We start from the raw sequence: 15,180 nt of genomic DNA, 5'->3' as shown, positions 1-15,180 counted from the left end.
TTTTTTTTTTTTTTTTTTTTTTTTTTTTTTGTGCTTCACATTCTGGCAGCATACACGTGTCGACAACCATGAACTAAAACCACAAAAAGCACCTATGTAGAAAATTGAAAACAGATGACAGTGCGCGCTAAAAAGCACATTTATGTAAAGATATAAAAATCTATGAGCACAATTTGTTTTTCTCCAAAATTTATTGTAGTTATTAGTAAGAATGTTGATAAAATGTATTGAAGATATGCTAAATATATATATATATATATATATATATATATATATATATATATATATATATATATATATATTAGAGAGCAGCCAATAGTGTAAGTCAGGTTACATCCACCATAAGTGCCAAAATGTTGTCATTTATATATATCGCTGAAATTCAAATATAAAATCAGATCACGGAAGAGCGCATCTCTTTAGCTAAGAGCTGACTGTAGCATTAGCCACCTACAGTCAGAGCTGGAGGCAGAGTATATTTGTTTTGCTTTCTTCTTCTTGTTCTGAACACAAAACGTCCACATGCAGTTATAATGTCAGACGTACAGCTATATTTAACTCTTAGTCACTCCAGTGACTGAAATATCCCTGTTTTACTTTTTTTCTGCCTTCTCTGCCTACGCTTTTGATGTCACATTTGAGATGATGCACTTAGCAAACACCACTGAGTTATTTTAAATGTCCAGTACCTGAATGTGGCATTGAAGGCAAAGGCATTTTAAAGCATCAGAAACATCATCAAGTCACCATTTTAATATTGAGCCGCTGTTCTCAGAAGGTTACATAAGAGACACTCAGCTGTGGCTCTGATGCAGCGCCTCAGACTTTGGACCAATGTAAAATTGTGCATAAAATATTTACAAAAAGTTTCCTTTAATGCAGTGTCTTACTCTCACACTCATAAATCTTGGAAAGTCCATCCTTCAATGTGAGGAATTTTTATTTAGTTAAAAAAAAAAAAAATGCAGTGGTAAGGGAGAACGATTTTTAATAAAATCACAGCCCTACAGAATAAAAGTAGCCGCAGCATTCATTTTAATTCAAGACAGCAGAAACTTGCCTTAAAGTATACTGCTCAAAAAAATAAAGGGAACATTTCACTTTAATTTTGTGTGTGGCTCCAAATCCAGGCCTCCATTGGTTAATAAATTTGATTTCCATTGATGATTTTTGTGTGATTTTGTTGTCAGCACATTCAACTTTGTACAGAACAAAGTATTCAATGAGAATATTTCATTCATTCAGATCTAGGATGTGTTATTTGAGTGTTCCCTTTATTTTTTGAGCAGTGTATATCATCAAGCAGCGAAACAACCACAACCACTGCAGCTGTGAGAAAACGTCAGGATGTGGGATCCTAGTTTATGTAGGCACCACACACAAAGAGGAGGATGGTAAAGGTAGGTAAAAAAAAAAAAAAACAACAAATCTCCAAAGCTCGCTGCTAAAGAACTGCATGGAAGAAGTGGCATTTTGGTTTCTCCATATCTGCTATATGCTTCGAGGCTTTTTGCACAAAGTTTAGCCAAGGTTGCCAGTAACAGTAAAGGGCACTGCGTCTAACGGCAGGAATGGTGGAATTACGAATGGCTGTTTTTATTTATTTATTTTCCTGATTTACACAGATTCACCCTTACATATGTGGTAAAAAAAAAAATAGTTCAGAGTAAAACCAAAAAGCTTGTCCACAACAAAGGAACTTCAACAAGCGAGATATCAGATGCGCCACTGTTATTACGTCTTCTGTCTGTGCCATTCTTCTGAGCTGAAGTGGGGTGTCGTGTCCTTTTCTCTCTCTCTCTCTCTCTCTCTGCATTTGCTCATTCTCTTTGTAACTGCTGCTGAAATACCCTTTGAATGTAGAGCTGTCTTCTCTTTAGTCAAGCTGGTCATTACTTCGCTCCAGCCTGGCCTCTTTTTCGCACAAGCAGTTCGCCCGACTCATTTTCTAGTTAAGCAACGTTGCTCGTCTTCGGAGTCCCGCCGCCAGAGTGACTCATTGGTTTCCCGCGTACATACACCGCCGCACCAGAGCAGCCTTCGCTGGTCTGATTAGCCGCAGGATCCGAAGGCTCTGAACTTAAAAACAGATGAACCGTATTTGTTTTCTTTTCTTTGCGGATGATAAAGGAAAAAAAACAAACAAAATATTAATTGACTTTCAAGCTTTCAAAGACGTGCAAAATATATGGCGTGGCGAAAATATTTGCAGGCCGGATTCATTTCCTGTTTGCGAGATTTCCTTCCTGCTCCCGTCAACACGATTCGGCGCCATCATCGTGAAAGAAGCCAAATGCACGACTCGTGAGGGAGATGCACGCGTGTGCTTCTGCAAGAGCGCGTAAACATCCTTTATCCAAGGTGCATGTACACAGCAATTAGATCTCCCTGCAGACCACCGTTGTCTTCTGTGCTCTCAATCTGTCACGCCATGCGAGAAAGGTTTTATTTTACTTTTTAAATTGCACAATCAGAACTTTGCCTCAGCATTTAAACCCTATTGACTTTTTTTTTTCCACATTACACCCTAATTTTTTTTTTATATTTTATCAGGATTTTGTGTAAAAGAGCAAGACAAAGTACTGAAGAAGGAAAATTATACGTGCTTTAGATTATTTAGAAAGAAAATCGGGGTGTGTACTGTCTTCAGCTCAACACCTGCAATTAGAGCAGCAGGACATTTGATGTACGTTTCTACCTGATTTTTTTATGAACTTTTATCTGTCTCGCCTTAAGATTCTCAATTGGATTTAGATCTGAACTTTGACTAGGACCGTCTGACACCGTCTTGCATCCCCCATCAGGTTTTCTTCCAGGATTGCCCTGTATTTAGCCCCATCCGTCTTCCTGGGACGATGCTGCTGCCGCCATGTTTAATTGTGTCGCTGGTGTGTTTAGGGTGTAATTTCCTGCCTCGTATGTGTTTTGCACCGAGGACAAACAGTTCGGTTTTGGTCTAATCTGAACGGAGAATCTTCAACATGCAGTTTCACCCAAGTGCATTAGGGAAAACTTCAGACAGCATTACTCATGCCATTCTTTAACGACAGCTATCTTCCTGATACTCTTTCAGATTCGTGGAGTTTTGCAAAGCACTGCCATTGTTTATGTAATTATATAAGTTCCCCTTTACTTTGGCAATCCTCAAAGTAAAATAAATTCTTCAATTACAACGTCTCGTTTTGTTTAATCTTGTAGTATAATTAAGATTTCCTTTTGCTTGAATTTAGTAATAAGTAGACATGTTATTTTTGCACAGAAAACTGAATGTTGTTTTGATTGCAGGGGGGGAGGAGGGAGCAAAGAAAGTAATTTGCTGCTGCAAGTGTCGCTTGCCCTAATTACAGTGCTCTTCACAAACAACCAGCCTCCCCTTTTTTCAATCCCCCACAATGACCAATCCCCAGCTTATTGTGTCTGCGTCCAAATTAAACAGATTACAAAAAAGAAATTGCACTAATTGCGCAGTCGTAATCCTGAATAAGGGAGACAAATTGAACGTGCGACGGCATCGGGATGATTGCGCGGCTCTGCTTTCAAGGGGAGCGAAGCGAGGAGCGTCAGCTGTGAGCTCATTCTCCTGGTGCTTTGAGCTGAGGTGGGAGGCAGGGGACGCGGGGGGGTGGGGAGGGGGGGGAGGAGGGCAAAATCTGCCAGAGCGTCAAGACTGCAGAGGCCAAATCAGCAAGAAATATTTGCTCCTCAACACATAATTCCTTAATAAGCACACAGGAAAAGCCACGCATGAGTGCAGTTCTATTCGCGTCTGCTCCTGATGGTGCTTGTGATGGCAGAGCGCACTACCCGACATGCTCTACAGCTACTTTGAGGGTTTTCTCCATCACTCAAAACCTGGTAAGCAGCCATAAATAATTTGTGCCTCCGCTTTTTGTCTTTATGGAAGATCCGTGTAGACCGTTTTTTTTTTCTTTTTTTTTACCTTCATCTCCCCACCAAACTCCTGACCTTCAACCCCCACCGTCCACGCTCTCTCCTCAGCCTCTGCACAATTGATAACAGTCACGTCTGTTGGCGATGCTGAGCTGAGCGCCTAATTACAGAGATCATGACACTTCCTCACTGTGTCGAACATTAATCCATCATTGTAACTATGCATTAGCGTCTTTGCGAGCGGGCGCCCAGAGTGAATTTAGAGAGAGAGAGAGAGAGAGAGAGAGCAGTGTGGAACCGGAGCTCTTCAATCAAGAGATGTGATGACTGCCGAGAGTGTTAGGGAGGCATGCCAGCGAGAGCGGCGTTTGCAGCTTGATGTCAGATGTAGTCTGGTTTCTGTTTTTCCTCTCTGAGCTGAGAAGCCCTGAAGTGAACTCAGTGACTGTCACTGTCAAAGGCGCTGCTCTAAAATACTTCATCGACTTTTTTTTTTTTTTTTTTTTTGTAGCTGATAATAAAAGCGGTGAAATCAATTTTTTAGCTTGTTATACAACTAAATCTTCCCTAATGCCTCGCTTACACTGAACAGGGTAGATGGGTCGGTGTGGTTCGGTTAAGCTGTTTTATGACCCAGCGCATTCAGGAGAGCGTTTTCACAAACAGTTAAACTCTCACTGGGCAGGCTGGGTTAAATCCCTACGCCTAACGTGCCGTCATGCTAACGCAACGACAAACGTGACAGACTTGTACGTTTGGCGCTTTTTACTAGACGTAACTTTTTTCGGTCCTGAAATCAATGGGGTGTGTTGTGTGATGCCAGTAGCTCCATCCTGAATGCGTTGTACCACGTTGTCCTATGGACCTACAACTGAAGGGGCTCCAAGAATGGTATGGTCCAGTTTGGTTGCACTTTTACAGTGGAGGCAGACAAAAAAAGCGGAACAGCACATTGAAAATGAGATCTTGGCCTATTGAAGCCTTTAGCCTTAAAATGAATTTGTTTTCTATTGCAGTAACATAATCTCACACTAAATTAAGTTTAAAGTACTCTTTATAAACAAAGAAAAGCTTCATATGAAGGTAATTTTAAATATATATATATATTTGAAACTGAGCTGCACCCCAACGGGTTGGTATAAGGCAATCTGGGGCTCAATTCCTGACATTTGCTACATTTCCTTCCTCATTCTCTCTCAGATTATTATGAACAAAAGATCATTTCTCCTTTTTGATATATATTGTAAGAAACTGGTTGTCATTTTTGAAGAGTCAACATTTTATTTCTATTTTTAGGCTTTAAAGTCAAATAAAAAAAGAGAGACATTTGTTAGTTTTCTTCTATAGAATGTTATTTGTTTAAAATTATGTAAAAAAAACAAACAAAAAAACAAAAAACAAAAAAAACAACAGTTTCAGACTACTCAAAAAAAAAAGTATCCTTTGGGAAATGTATTACCTTCATGTTATTGTTATTGTAGCCATATTTAAAAAGATTATTATTGTTCTATAGAAAATATAAAGTTTTGGGCATAAATATTTGTGTAGTTCTAGAAAAATCACTTATTGAATAGACCAGATTGAAATAAATTAGTGTATTCAGATACATAAAGACTAAACTTCTGTAGCTCAAACAATGTAAAAAAAACAAAAAAAAAACAAAGAAGAAACATACGGTCTAATGCATCTAGGGTTACCGTGTCCCTATGTTACCAGCACACCAGGATACAGAGAGTCGCGGATGCAGTGATGCACCCATAATGTCATCTGCCAGGACAGGCAAGTCGAATCAGGATTACGGTCTGGGGTCACATCAGCTCATCTGCATGACGTTCAGCAACAAATATACTCCCAACACCCCCCCCCCCTCCGCCCCCCCAAAAATACAAAAAAACCCAAAAACAACCAGGCAACTACAGAAATATGATGAACGAATACGTCTTATCTTTCATCAATATATATTTTGCTGATGGCACAGCTATAATCAAAGATGACAATGCCACGACTCATCAGATCACATTGTGAAAGAACGGGTCAGGGAGCATGAGACATCATCTTCAACACGTGGATTGGCCACCACAGAGTTCAGACACTAACCCCACCGGAGAGCCACTGCAGTCCGATACATCTTTTATCAATAAGGTAAGATGAGAAAAAAAACAATTAATGCAACCTTGTGACCAACACAGAGAATGTATTTTTTATTTATTTATTTTTGCTAGGCTGTGCATTATGTAATAATGTGGGGGTTTTTTCAAACTGGATGCCCTGCATCTCTTAAAATATTAAATTAACTAGAACTTATGGATTGGTTTTTGAAATGCATATGCTATTATCTATTTTATAGTGTAAATGTGTGTTATTTTTTTCCCCACCCTGTAGTAATGTCTGCCTTCATTGACTGATTGACAGAAATTTCATTGGCTGTAAGTTGACTTCACTTCTTATGCAACTGGATGTCTAAATTCAAAAACATAATGCTGCAACTGCGTTTAGAGGTTGAATAAAACGTATATTTTGAAAAACACGGGCATTTTCTGATGTAATTAAGACAAACTACTGAGAAATGACAGAGTTGCCCTGACGTTAATTGATGCATCTAAGTTTTTGCCTCAGATACTGAGTTATGAAATGCTTTGAACCCTGCGAAAACCTTGCATCATGTTAAGAGGAAAGCATTTGTATTGTCAAAAGAAAAACAAAAAAAAAAAAAGAAATCTCAGTTTGAATATTTTTAGCAGAAACTAAAGGCTGAAGGAATCACTAATGACAGTAATTCCTGCAGGACCAAATACCTCTGTTGAGCGACGCCGAGCTGTTGATGTCTCCGGTCATAAAAGAGGACTCAGACTGCTTTCTGACTGTGTCGTTCCACATTCGACGGATGCGGCTCTGCGGAGACAAACAACATGCCAGAACACATCAGAATATTTGCCCTATGAGCTGTCAGAGGTACAAAATTAGTCAGTGCTCAGAGAAGACCAGAGGCAGTGAGATGGAATTTAATACGCCAAGTTTCTTAAGCATTTGACCAAGTTTCTGCAATTGTATATCTTCCAAGTACAGTAGCTTTCAGAAGCATTCAGACCTGTTAGATTTTCTCACATGTTGTGATGTTGCAGGCGAAACCTTCACCGTATGTTATTGGGAGTTTATGTGGGAGACCAACACAAAGTCGGTGAACTGGAAGGAAAATCAAACAATCTTTTCGACACTTTTACGGAAAGAAAACGCGTTAAACGCATTTCAGGTTTTGTCTAAATTCACTTCAAATGAATGCATAAAATCTTTCCGAGAAGTAAAGTCTCTCATGATTATTATCCACTGACACCTGCAGGTCATCGGTCCCCATTTAAAAGCTTTCCTGTTTTATCTGTTTGTCTTTGCCACTTCATTACTTGACCTCCCACCACCCGAGCAACACCAGCTTCAAGCATCAACTTATAGCTCCCTCAAGGGATCTCGTTCTGTATAAGAGTTAAAGGGACCCAGCTCCATAAATCTTCCTAATCAATAGAGGTCAACTGCAATCTTTTAATTAAATAAAGCTCCCTCATTTTGATGACTTAACCGGTACTGGCTCTACTTGTGCTAACGCAGTGTTTCCATGCATTATTGATGCACCTGGTTGTAGGTTCTACCACCAAATTGAGAGGGTTTTAGATGGCAATCATGACAGAACTTATAGTTTTATTGCAGGCTTTCTAAACAATCACGCATCTAGTTTAAGTATTTTCAGAACTCTCAAGCTAACATGTTGCTGAATAGAAGACAAAGATTGAAACCTGGAACTAGGTTTTGGACTATTTGGATGGTTAGGGAAAAGAAGTTCTCATTATGAAGTCAACTTAATTAAGTTTCTGCTAACAGAAGGTTAAGTTGAACAATTTGGAGCTACTGCCTTTTCACTCTTCCACCTAAATCTACATACAAAGCCTTTTCTATAACCTGCTAATGTCAAAAAACACACAATTTCACAATTGTGGTGTTTCCATTAATTAAGAAATTAAAATCACACGCGAATAGCCCTGCTCGTACAAAAAAAGTCATTAAAAATTATGGCAGCGACAGATGTAAACACTTACATGAGATATATTTATATTTCAGCCACAGCACAAGAGCTCATCATCTATCAGCCATCACAGAACACAACGACGTGACACAAAAACCTGTATGTTGGGAGAGGCTATGTATGCGGCTGTTTTGGGAAAGTCAGCGATTCTACAGAAGAGCTATGCATTCATTGCTTTCAAATGACAAGCTCAACTTTTGACATTTCTGACAAGATGGCTGTTGCTGCTGTACATAAACTGCCCTGAAACGTGAGACGCGCAAAAAAAAAAGTATTTCCATTGCAGTTTTGCAACACACACATATTTCGACACGGCTGAAAAATCCCCACATCCTAGCGCAAAAACCTTTGATCAAAAAAAGTTTATTTTCAAAATCGGTGCGTTTCCATTAAGCAAATTTCCGATTTGCACAAAAGAAATCAGAATGTTGCCACCAGAAAAGTTTCACGGTCAGAGAAAACACATTTTAACATATTCTTAAACGGTAATGGTAAAATATTGGCTTCATCAGCTGAGAAAGTTTGAGCTGGAGATTAGCGCTATGGTGGTAATTTGGTCTCGTTGTTAGTTTGTTTTCACATTTGGTGAGATACTGACTGCTCAGTATCGCTCCACATATTTTCACCGTGAAGGAACCCAACTATCCGCCTTAACTCTGGCTCCCTTAACACTTCACAGCTATGTGTCAGCTTAATTATGTCATTGCCACCTCCATGCATATCTAATCGCACTGAAGCAACTGTTCCTGTTTTTATTTCTCTTTCACATTAGCCAGAATGTGTTTTTCTTAAAAAAAAAAAAAAAAACTGAATAATGCGGTTCCGGTGTCAACTGGAGATAGCTCATATAATTTAACAGGAACATGCACTGGCACAGTGGAACTGATTAACATGTTATACACCTATTTATTGGGACACAGATTGCCTGAAGATGATTTCGCGAGGACAAAAAGTTGAAGACCTCGTATCCCGTGGGTCAAGCTGTACTTTGCTGATTACACATTCATTTGAAAGAGTTTTCAGAGCACTTCCATGTATGCGGTAGCCGAGGATGAGGTTGCAGCCTTCTTGTTGAAGCAGTGCGCATAATGAAATGCTTTGATCTATATGCAGAAATCCCGCTCGTATCGTGGGATGCCACTGCATGCTTAACTCTGAGGACTATTTATGATGCAGCACTGAGAGGAAAATTTTCTTTTGGGAGATGTTTTGTTTTTTTTTTTTTTTTTTTTTTTTTTTTTTGCCTGGCAATTCATGCAATAGTGGATGTTAATGTGGGAGGAATCCATTAGGAATTTACTTTACACAGAGACACAGCACTTGCACGCAGAAACATGTCTTGGCAAAATCCTCGTGAGATTTGACAAATTCTTTACTGAGCTAGAGGCAAAAATTCAGTTATAGTCTTCATGTCATGTCAATGTGGGTTCTAGACATGTTAAAAAAAATAAAATAAAACATCAGGCTGGCTGGTTTCACTTACGGGGATTTGGCTTAGCTACCGCTTCCCTGCTATCACTTTGAGACACGAGCAAACAGTTTCTTTGAAATCTTTCTTGTATATTTACAGTAAACTGCCACTGTACAAATGGTTCCTTTGAGCATCTAAAATCAGGCGTATTTTTTTTATTTTTTTTTTCTCTTTCTGTAATATGATCCATGATCGACTCCCGGGCTCTAGCTCTATTATGTGATTAAAGTGCTAATGAATACGTCGGTGACAAGTAGAGTTCAACAGAACTACTGAAAGGAATAACCTTTAATAAAACTGTTAAAGACCTGCAAAAAAACAAAAACAAAAACAAAAACAACAAAAAACAGAATAACAATGTTTTAACCTGTGACCCAGAAGAATACCGTCCTGGAGCACGAGAGGCGCTGCCCTTTGCAGAGCCAATGGAGCTGTCCACACTTTTGCCGCTGCAGCAGTGAGTACGCAGGCACTTCCCGTACTCTTTACGCACCTGCAGAAAATAATCAAAAACAGGCAAAGCATGCTTCCTTAAAAATAATAATTAAAAAAAAAAACAAACACAAAAAGTCCACAAAGTTTCATATTAGTTTAATAATCTGTTCCTGGTAATACTTTGTGTAACCCTCTTTTTGCCTATAGGAGACAGGTTGTTTTTTTCCCTTTGACATTTCAAGTGGGTTGGAGCAATGGCTACACAACGTCAGGAAAACATCTAATCCTGTTGCTGAAAATTGGAATGTCGGTCACTGAGGACATAGTTCCAGATAATCCTTAAGGATTCGTTACAACTTAAAATAAACAATTCAGTACCTTCTTCTGCAGCACACAGTGGAAGATGAAGATGAACATCCCTTGCAGGGAGTTGAAGATGGTGAAGAGGTACGCCATGATCACGGTGCTCTCATTGACGTACATCAGGCCAAAGGCCCAGGTCAATCCAAGAAGGCACAGTAAGGCGATGGCCCCGATCACCCACGATCTGAAATCGAACCACACAGTCAAATTAAAAACTCCTTTACATCTAATAATTTTAAGCAACTGCGTTTGAGACTTCTCGGGAACCTTATTTTGAGACTAGGGGGAGGGAACTGATGGGAAAGAACCATGTTGTTGACCTCATGAAAAATATGAGTGAGATAGGTAAGCACTACAGTATTTTCAGTTGATGGGACCAGGGTAAGTCACATGTTGAACCCTTACTGTTTTAGGGATTTTATAAGCGTTTCACCAATTCTTCCTCAAGACGAGGGTTTATCCGAGGTAAACGTCCTCGAGAACATGCGGTCTCTCGATAATAAGGAGATCTCTTTCTGTGCCAGGGCCCCCCTCGACCTCCAAGCATTTTGGTGACACACTGTGTGCCGCAGCAGTGATGCTGGGTTGAGAATAATAACTGACTCATGTCTCAGTCTGCCATACAGAAGAGTGTACACGGAAAGCTTTTCCTTTTCCAGCATGTCGAATTAATCTTCAGACATCGTGATTGAATGACTCAGTGAAAATAACACTGCACAGTCCACAATCATTTGAAATGTTTTCGCACTTTGTAAGGACTTTGGATTCTACATTTATGCAATAAAAATTAGCAAAGATGTTGGAGTGTCTGTAATCTCTGGATGTGCTGCATGATAAACATTATTATAGTAATTATTATAGTAAACAAGCCAGAATCATAGTCAAATAACTCTTTTTAACATTGGTAAATGTTATATTCATTTTTATTGAAAATAAACAGGGTGATGAATGTTTGTGTTGTCAGGTTGATGCATGAGCCGAAGGCTGCAGTACTGCCCCTTGTGGTGGTGTACATATATAACAGTTAAACTCAAGAATAATTTTACACAAGCTGGATAAATTTGAGTTCTTTGTCATGCAAAAAAAAAAACCCTAAAAACTTTGTCATAGTAAAAAGGGAAGACAAAGAAATGAACATAGCTAAGTTCATTTCTTCACTGTTTACTTGCATACTGGATTTAGCACAGCAGCACAGCTAGTTTTTACGAGAAGTTAGGGAAGTAGAAGTTTAAAAGAAGTGACAATGTTTTTGGTTAATCATTATTGTAACGTGTGGGCAGCAGTACTGCTGCTGTAATGCGGATGATACTCTTCACAAACCTTTTTTTGTAACGTCTCTTTTCTAGCTTCTTAACCCCAGGTCAGTCAAAAGTTGTGCCTGGTTCTATTAACGGTTTCCTCTTGTTAAACAGAAGTAATTTACTTCCTGTCTGCTGTCGTCAGATCCTTGCTCTTAATCGTTCTGAATTAGAATGATTTGGATTATTTTTGAATTAGAGATGGCATTTGTTGTGAACTGACGTCATATGAATTAATAATGAAATGAAACTTGAATACTTGGAATCAAACTCTCTCGAGATGTCTTTTGTACAAATCGTCTTCCCACGTAGCGTAGGTAATTATTCGTGCATTAAAAACGTGTTGCTAGGTAATCGTTTTCAATTTTCACTCGGCAGTTTCCTTTCAGGAGAAAAGTGTCTCCAGCTTGGACTGTGACCCATCACTTTAAAACACATATTGAATAGAGCCTTTATGTGGTTACAGAAAATAGTTTCCACTTGACAAATGTGAGTGCCATATCTTCATTACAGCACTAACACATCCATACAGTGCACCGGGAAGATACAGGTACCGGTTAAACATTATCTTGCTTGTCACATCTGTGGGCTCAGTGTATCTAAGGCTGGAGTACTGTGGGCTCACTAATACGGCCTTCAGCATGAGTGAGTGGCCCGCTATTAATCACGTTAATGATTCAGAGAGGTAGCCAAATGGATTTTTGGTGCTGATTTTGTTTCGTACGGAGGTGGAAATGAGAGATGGCTTTATCGGAAAACGGGTCCTTCCAGGTTTGCCTTACTTGATTTCAGGTGCATAATCCTGATGGCTGGGCACCATTACAAAAACAGAAGCATTAAAAAAACAGAAATAAATCAGAACACATGAAGCAAATGAGAAGCTGCATGATGGTATGAACAAAATATACAAATTAGGACAAAAGAAGGAACAATACGGGGGGCGGGGGGAGGACACAAATGCAAACATTAAGACCAAGAAGAGGCCGGACAATTCTAATGAATTAAAAGGTATTAACTGAATTATCTCAGTTCAGAGAAGCACAGGGTCTTCTACTGCCCTCATAAAATCTGGCAGACTTTTTGCATTTAGTGCCGTTATAAATGGGCCAGGTGCAAAAAAATGATTTATGAATTCAGCAGCTCGAACATTAAACATAATTTTCCCAGGGCTGCCTTAATGACCTGGTGGGGGAGGTACTTCATCAAGACGACTGGCCTGAGATTGCACAGAAAAAAAAAACAAGAAAAAAAAACACATGCTTTGGGCCCAAAAGGACCAGAAATATCTTCTCCTCACTGGTGGTGGCTTTGTTTGAAAGGGCGGTGAGCGACAGACAAAAGAAGAAACAAACAACAAAAAAAGAAAAGACATCAGGAAGGACAGAAAATGGAGAATCTATGTCACTCATACAAGGACCTGGGATATGTTCTTCTGGAGACAGACGAAGACTCTGGGATGTCATCGACAACTGCTTAGGCAGAACGTCTACGTGTGACAGTAGGTAAAAACAGTTTTTATTTTATCCTTTTCAGATTAACAGCATCTCTGTAACAGTTTATGGAACTGGGGATTGTTGACAAATTAACTCACCATATGAGATGGGTGATGGAGTGGGTGCGTATTTTCAATGTCTATTAATTTTGTACATTTTCAAACCTCTCTATATTTTTTGAAGACATATTGACAGAATGTTGAGTCTGTAATCCTAAAAATAAGAGTTAACGCAATGAAGTTTCCAAGCAGTGTGTGCTACTTTCAAACATTTACTGCCTTTGCCATCACCTTTTCTCATAAAATATTCTCCATCCCACCTTGACAAACATATATATCTCATTCAACCTTTCTTCATATGCATGTTTTATTTAGAGACGATATGAATTAGTTATTGCATTAAACCCCTGGACAAAAACAGCACACATGAGCTGGAGTAATATCTCTGCTTTCTCTGTAATAGAGACATATTGCACATGTTTGCGTTTCTCTAGGAAAAGCACCATAATGGAAGAAAAATCAAATTTTTTCCTTTTCTTTTTGGAGAGAGAGTTTCTGTGGAGTTACGGTTCATCCCATTTTGGCTTCCGGGTGTGAAAAATCAACTAGAAAAAGTAGGACTACTACTACTACTACTACTGCTGCTACTACTAAAGTAGGACTTTCCAGTTGGAAAGTCAAAGATCGTCTCGAAGGCTCCAAGTTTCAATATGGTCGCTACGCCCATCAGTTGTAGAAAGCTGTGATGAAAACATGTTGATTTTAAAAGAAACGCTTGTAAAAGTCATCAATGTTGCATGTAGTGCCACATTGGTGAGGTCAGACGCTGATGTTGGACAAGAAGGGCCGGGACAGTCTTTCACTGCTCTCCGAAGTGCTCCGTCTTTTGAGTTCAGAGCTTTGTTCTAGTCAAGTTCTTCCAAATGAAAACGACCGGACATCTAAGTTCAATAATTTGGAGAGGTGACTCAATCCTTTTGGCAAAGTAGTTGTGTTGCATTGTTGACAATACATCAAGATGTATTGTATCAGTCAAAACACAGAGACACCTGACCTTAAAAAAATTTAAAAAAGCATGTCAAGTCCTTATCTGAACTCCATTTTGAAAATAATCTTCAGCTTCTGAAACATTGTGTTTTCTTTTATTTCTTGTAACAAGTGATTTATTTCTTCCTGTGTCATGTGGCATCATGTTTTTATGGCAACCCAGCAGACAAGATATTGATCAAAACCAAAGTCAGAGTGTAGGGTGCTGTTATTTATAGGTCAGTACATGTAAAACATCTAAAATCCAAATTAGGACTTAGAGTTTATTAGATTCTGGAGATTTTTAAGATAAGATCTTGTCCACTGGACTTATATAGCAGGGACTGTGTGTGAAAAATTAGACCAAATATTACAAATTGCTTTTTTTTTTCTCTTTTATCTTAGAAACAGTTTGTGGTTTTGAAAATGAAGAACAAGGGGGGGGGGGGGGGGTTTTTTTTTATCACGTTTTTATTTCTTTCTATTTCTTTTCAAGTAATGACCTCGGTGTTGGATACCACAGAAATCAAAGCTCCCCCTAAATATAGTGGCGCGAGATATCAACTCCTAATGGCTGCAACAGTGTGCTTTCATCTGAGAAAAACATGTTATTGTTCCAGTTGGTGAACAAAATGATCAAAAATGAGCAAATGTAAGCAAGGGGACTACTTTAAACAGTGGCATTATTACCTGTTTCAAACCAAATGACCTAGTTCCTGCCAGAGTCACACAGTATTCATGTATTAGAGCACAATTTGATTTCTCTTGCTAATAAATCTGAATAGCCATTTTAGAAACTATTGCGCAGAAGACAAAAGAGCAACAATTAGTCCAACAGGATACCAGTTATTAACCAAAGGTTTGATTAATGGGCTAGTCGTCAAAAATTGAGTCTGTTTCAATGTTTTTAAAGGCAGATTTGTTTAGTCTTTGCACAAGCATTTCATGTAGAGTATTTTTACGAATTTCTACCCGGAAATATCTGGCTTATCATGTTCTATACTTGCTAAATATAGAGCTAGTGCAAATCTCTCGAAGCTTGCACAGTGCTGTGAACATGCCATGTTTGTTTTTTTACCTGCACAAAATGAGACTATAATAAATTATTTCAACACGCAGCAATGGATGAGTA

General features: G+C 38.9%; 1 protein-coding gene across 13 annotated transcripts in view; it reads right to left on the bottom strand.

Annotated features, from left to right (window-relative positions):
* LOC106953822 (latrophilin-3-like) overlaps nucleotides 1-15,180 on the bottom strand; it is a 258,933-nt gene that overhangs the window by 9,685 nt on the left and 234,068 nt on the right. For 10 of the 13 annotated variants that reach the window (XM_015042865.1, XM_015042866.1, XM_015042867.1 and 7 more), the window contains 3 exons: nucleotides 10,248-10,416; nucleotides 9,802-9,927; nucleotides 6,687-6,783 (listed from right to left, as the gene is read on the bottom strand). In XM_015042865.1, the coding sequence (XP_014898351.1) occupies nucleotides 6,687-6,783; nucleotides 9,802-9,927; nucleotides 10,248-10,416 (392 nt within the window). Of the gene's footprint in view, nucleotides 1-6,686; nucleotides 6,784-9,801; nucleotides 9,928-10,247; nucleotides 10,417-12,312; nucleotides 12,340-15,180 lie in introns of all 13 variants that reach the window. The other 3 variants (XM_015042862.1, XM_015042863.1, XM_015042864.1) reach the window with 1 other exon arrangement.

Source organism: Poecilia latipinna, unplaced genomic scaffold (genome assembly GCF_001443285.1).
Source record: "Poecilia latipinna isolate Pla-1442-1.1 unplaced genomic scaffold, P_latipinna-1.0 Scaffold605, whole genome shotgun sequence".
NCBI lineage: Eukaryota > Metazoa > Chordata > Actinopteri > Cyprinodontiformes > Poeciliidae > Poecilia > Poecilia latipinna.
The sequence above is the reverse complement of the archived record's forward strand: the minus strand, read 5'-3'. Positions and strand labels throughout refer to the sequence as shown.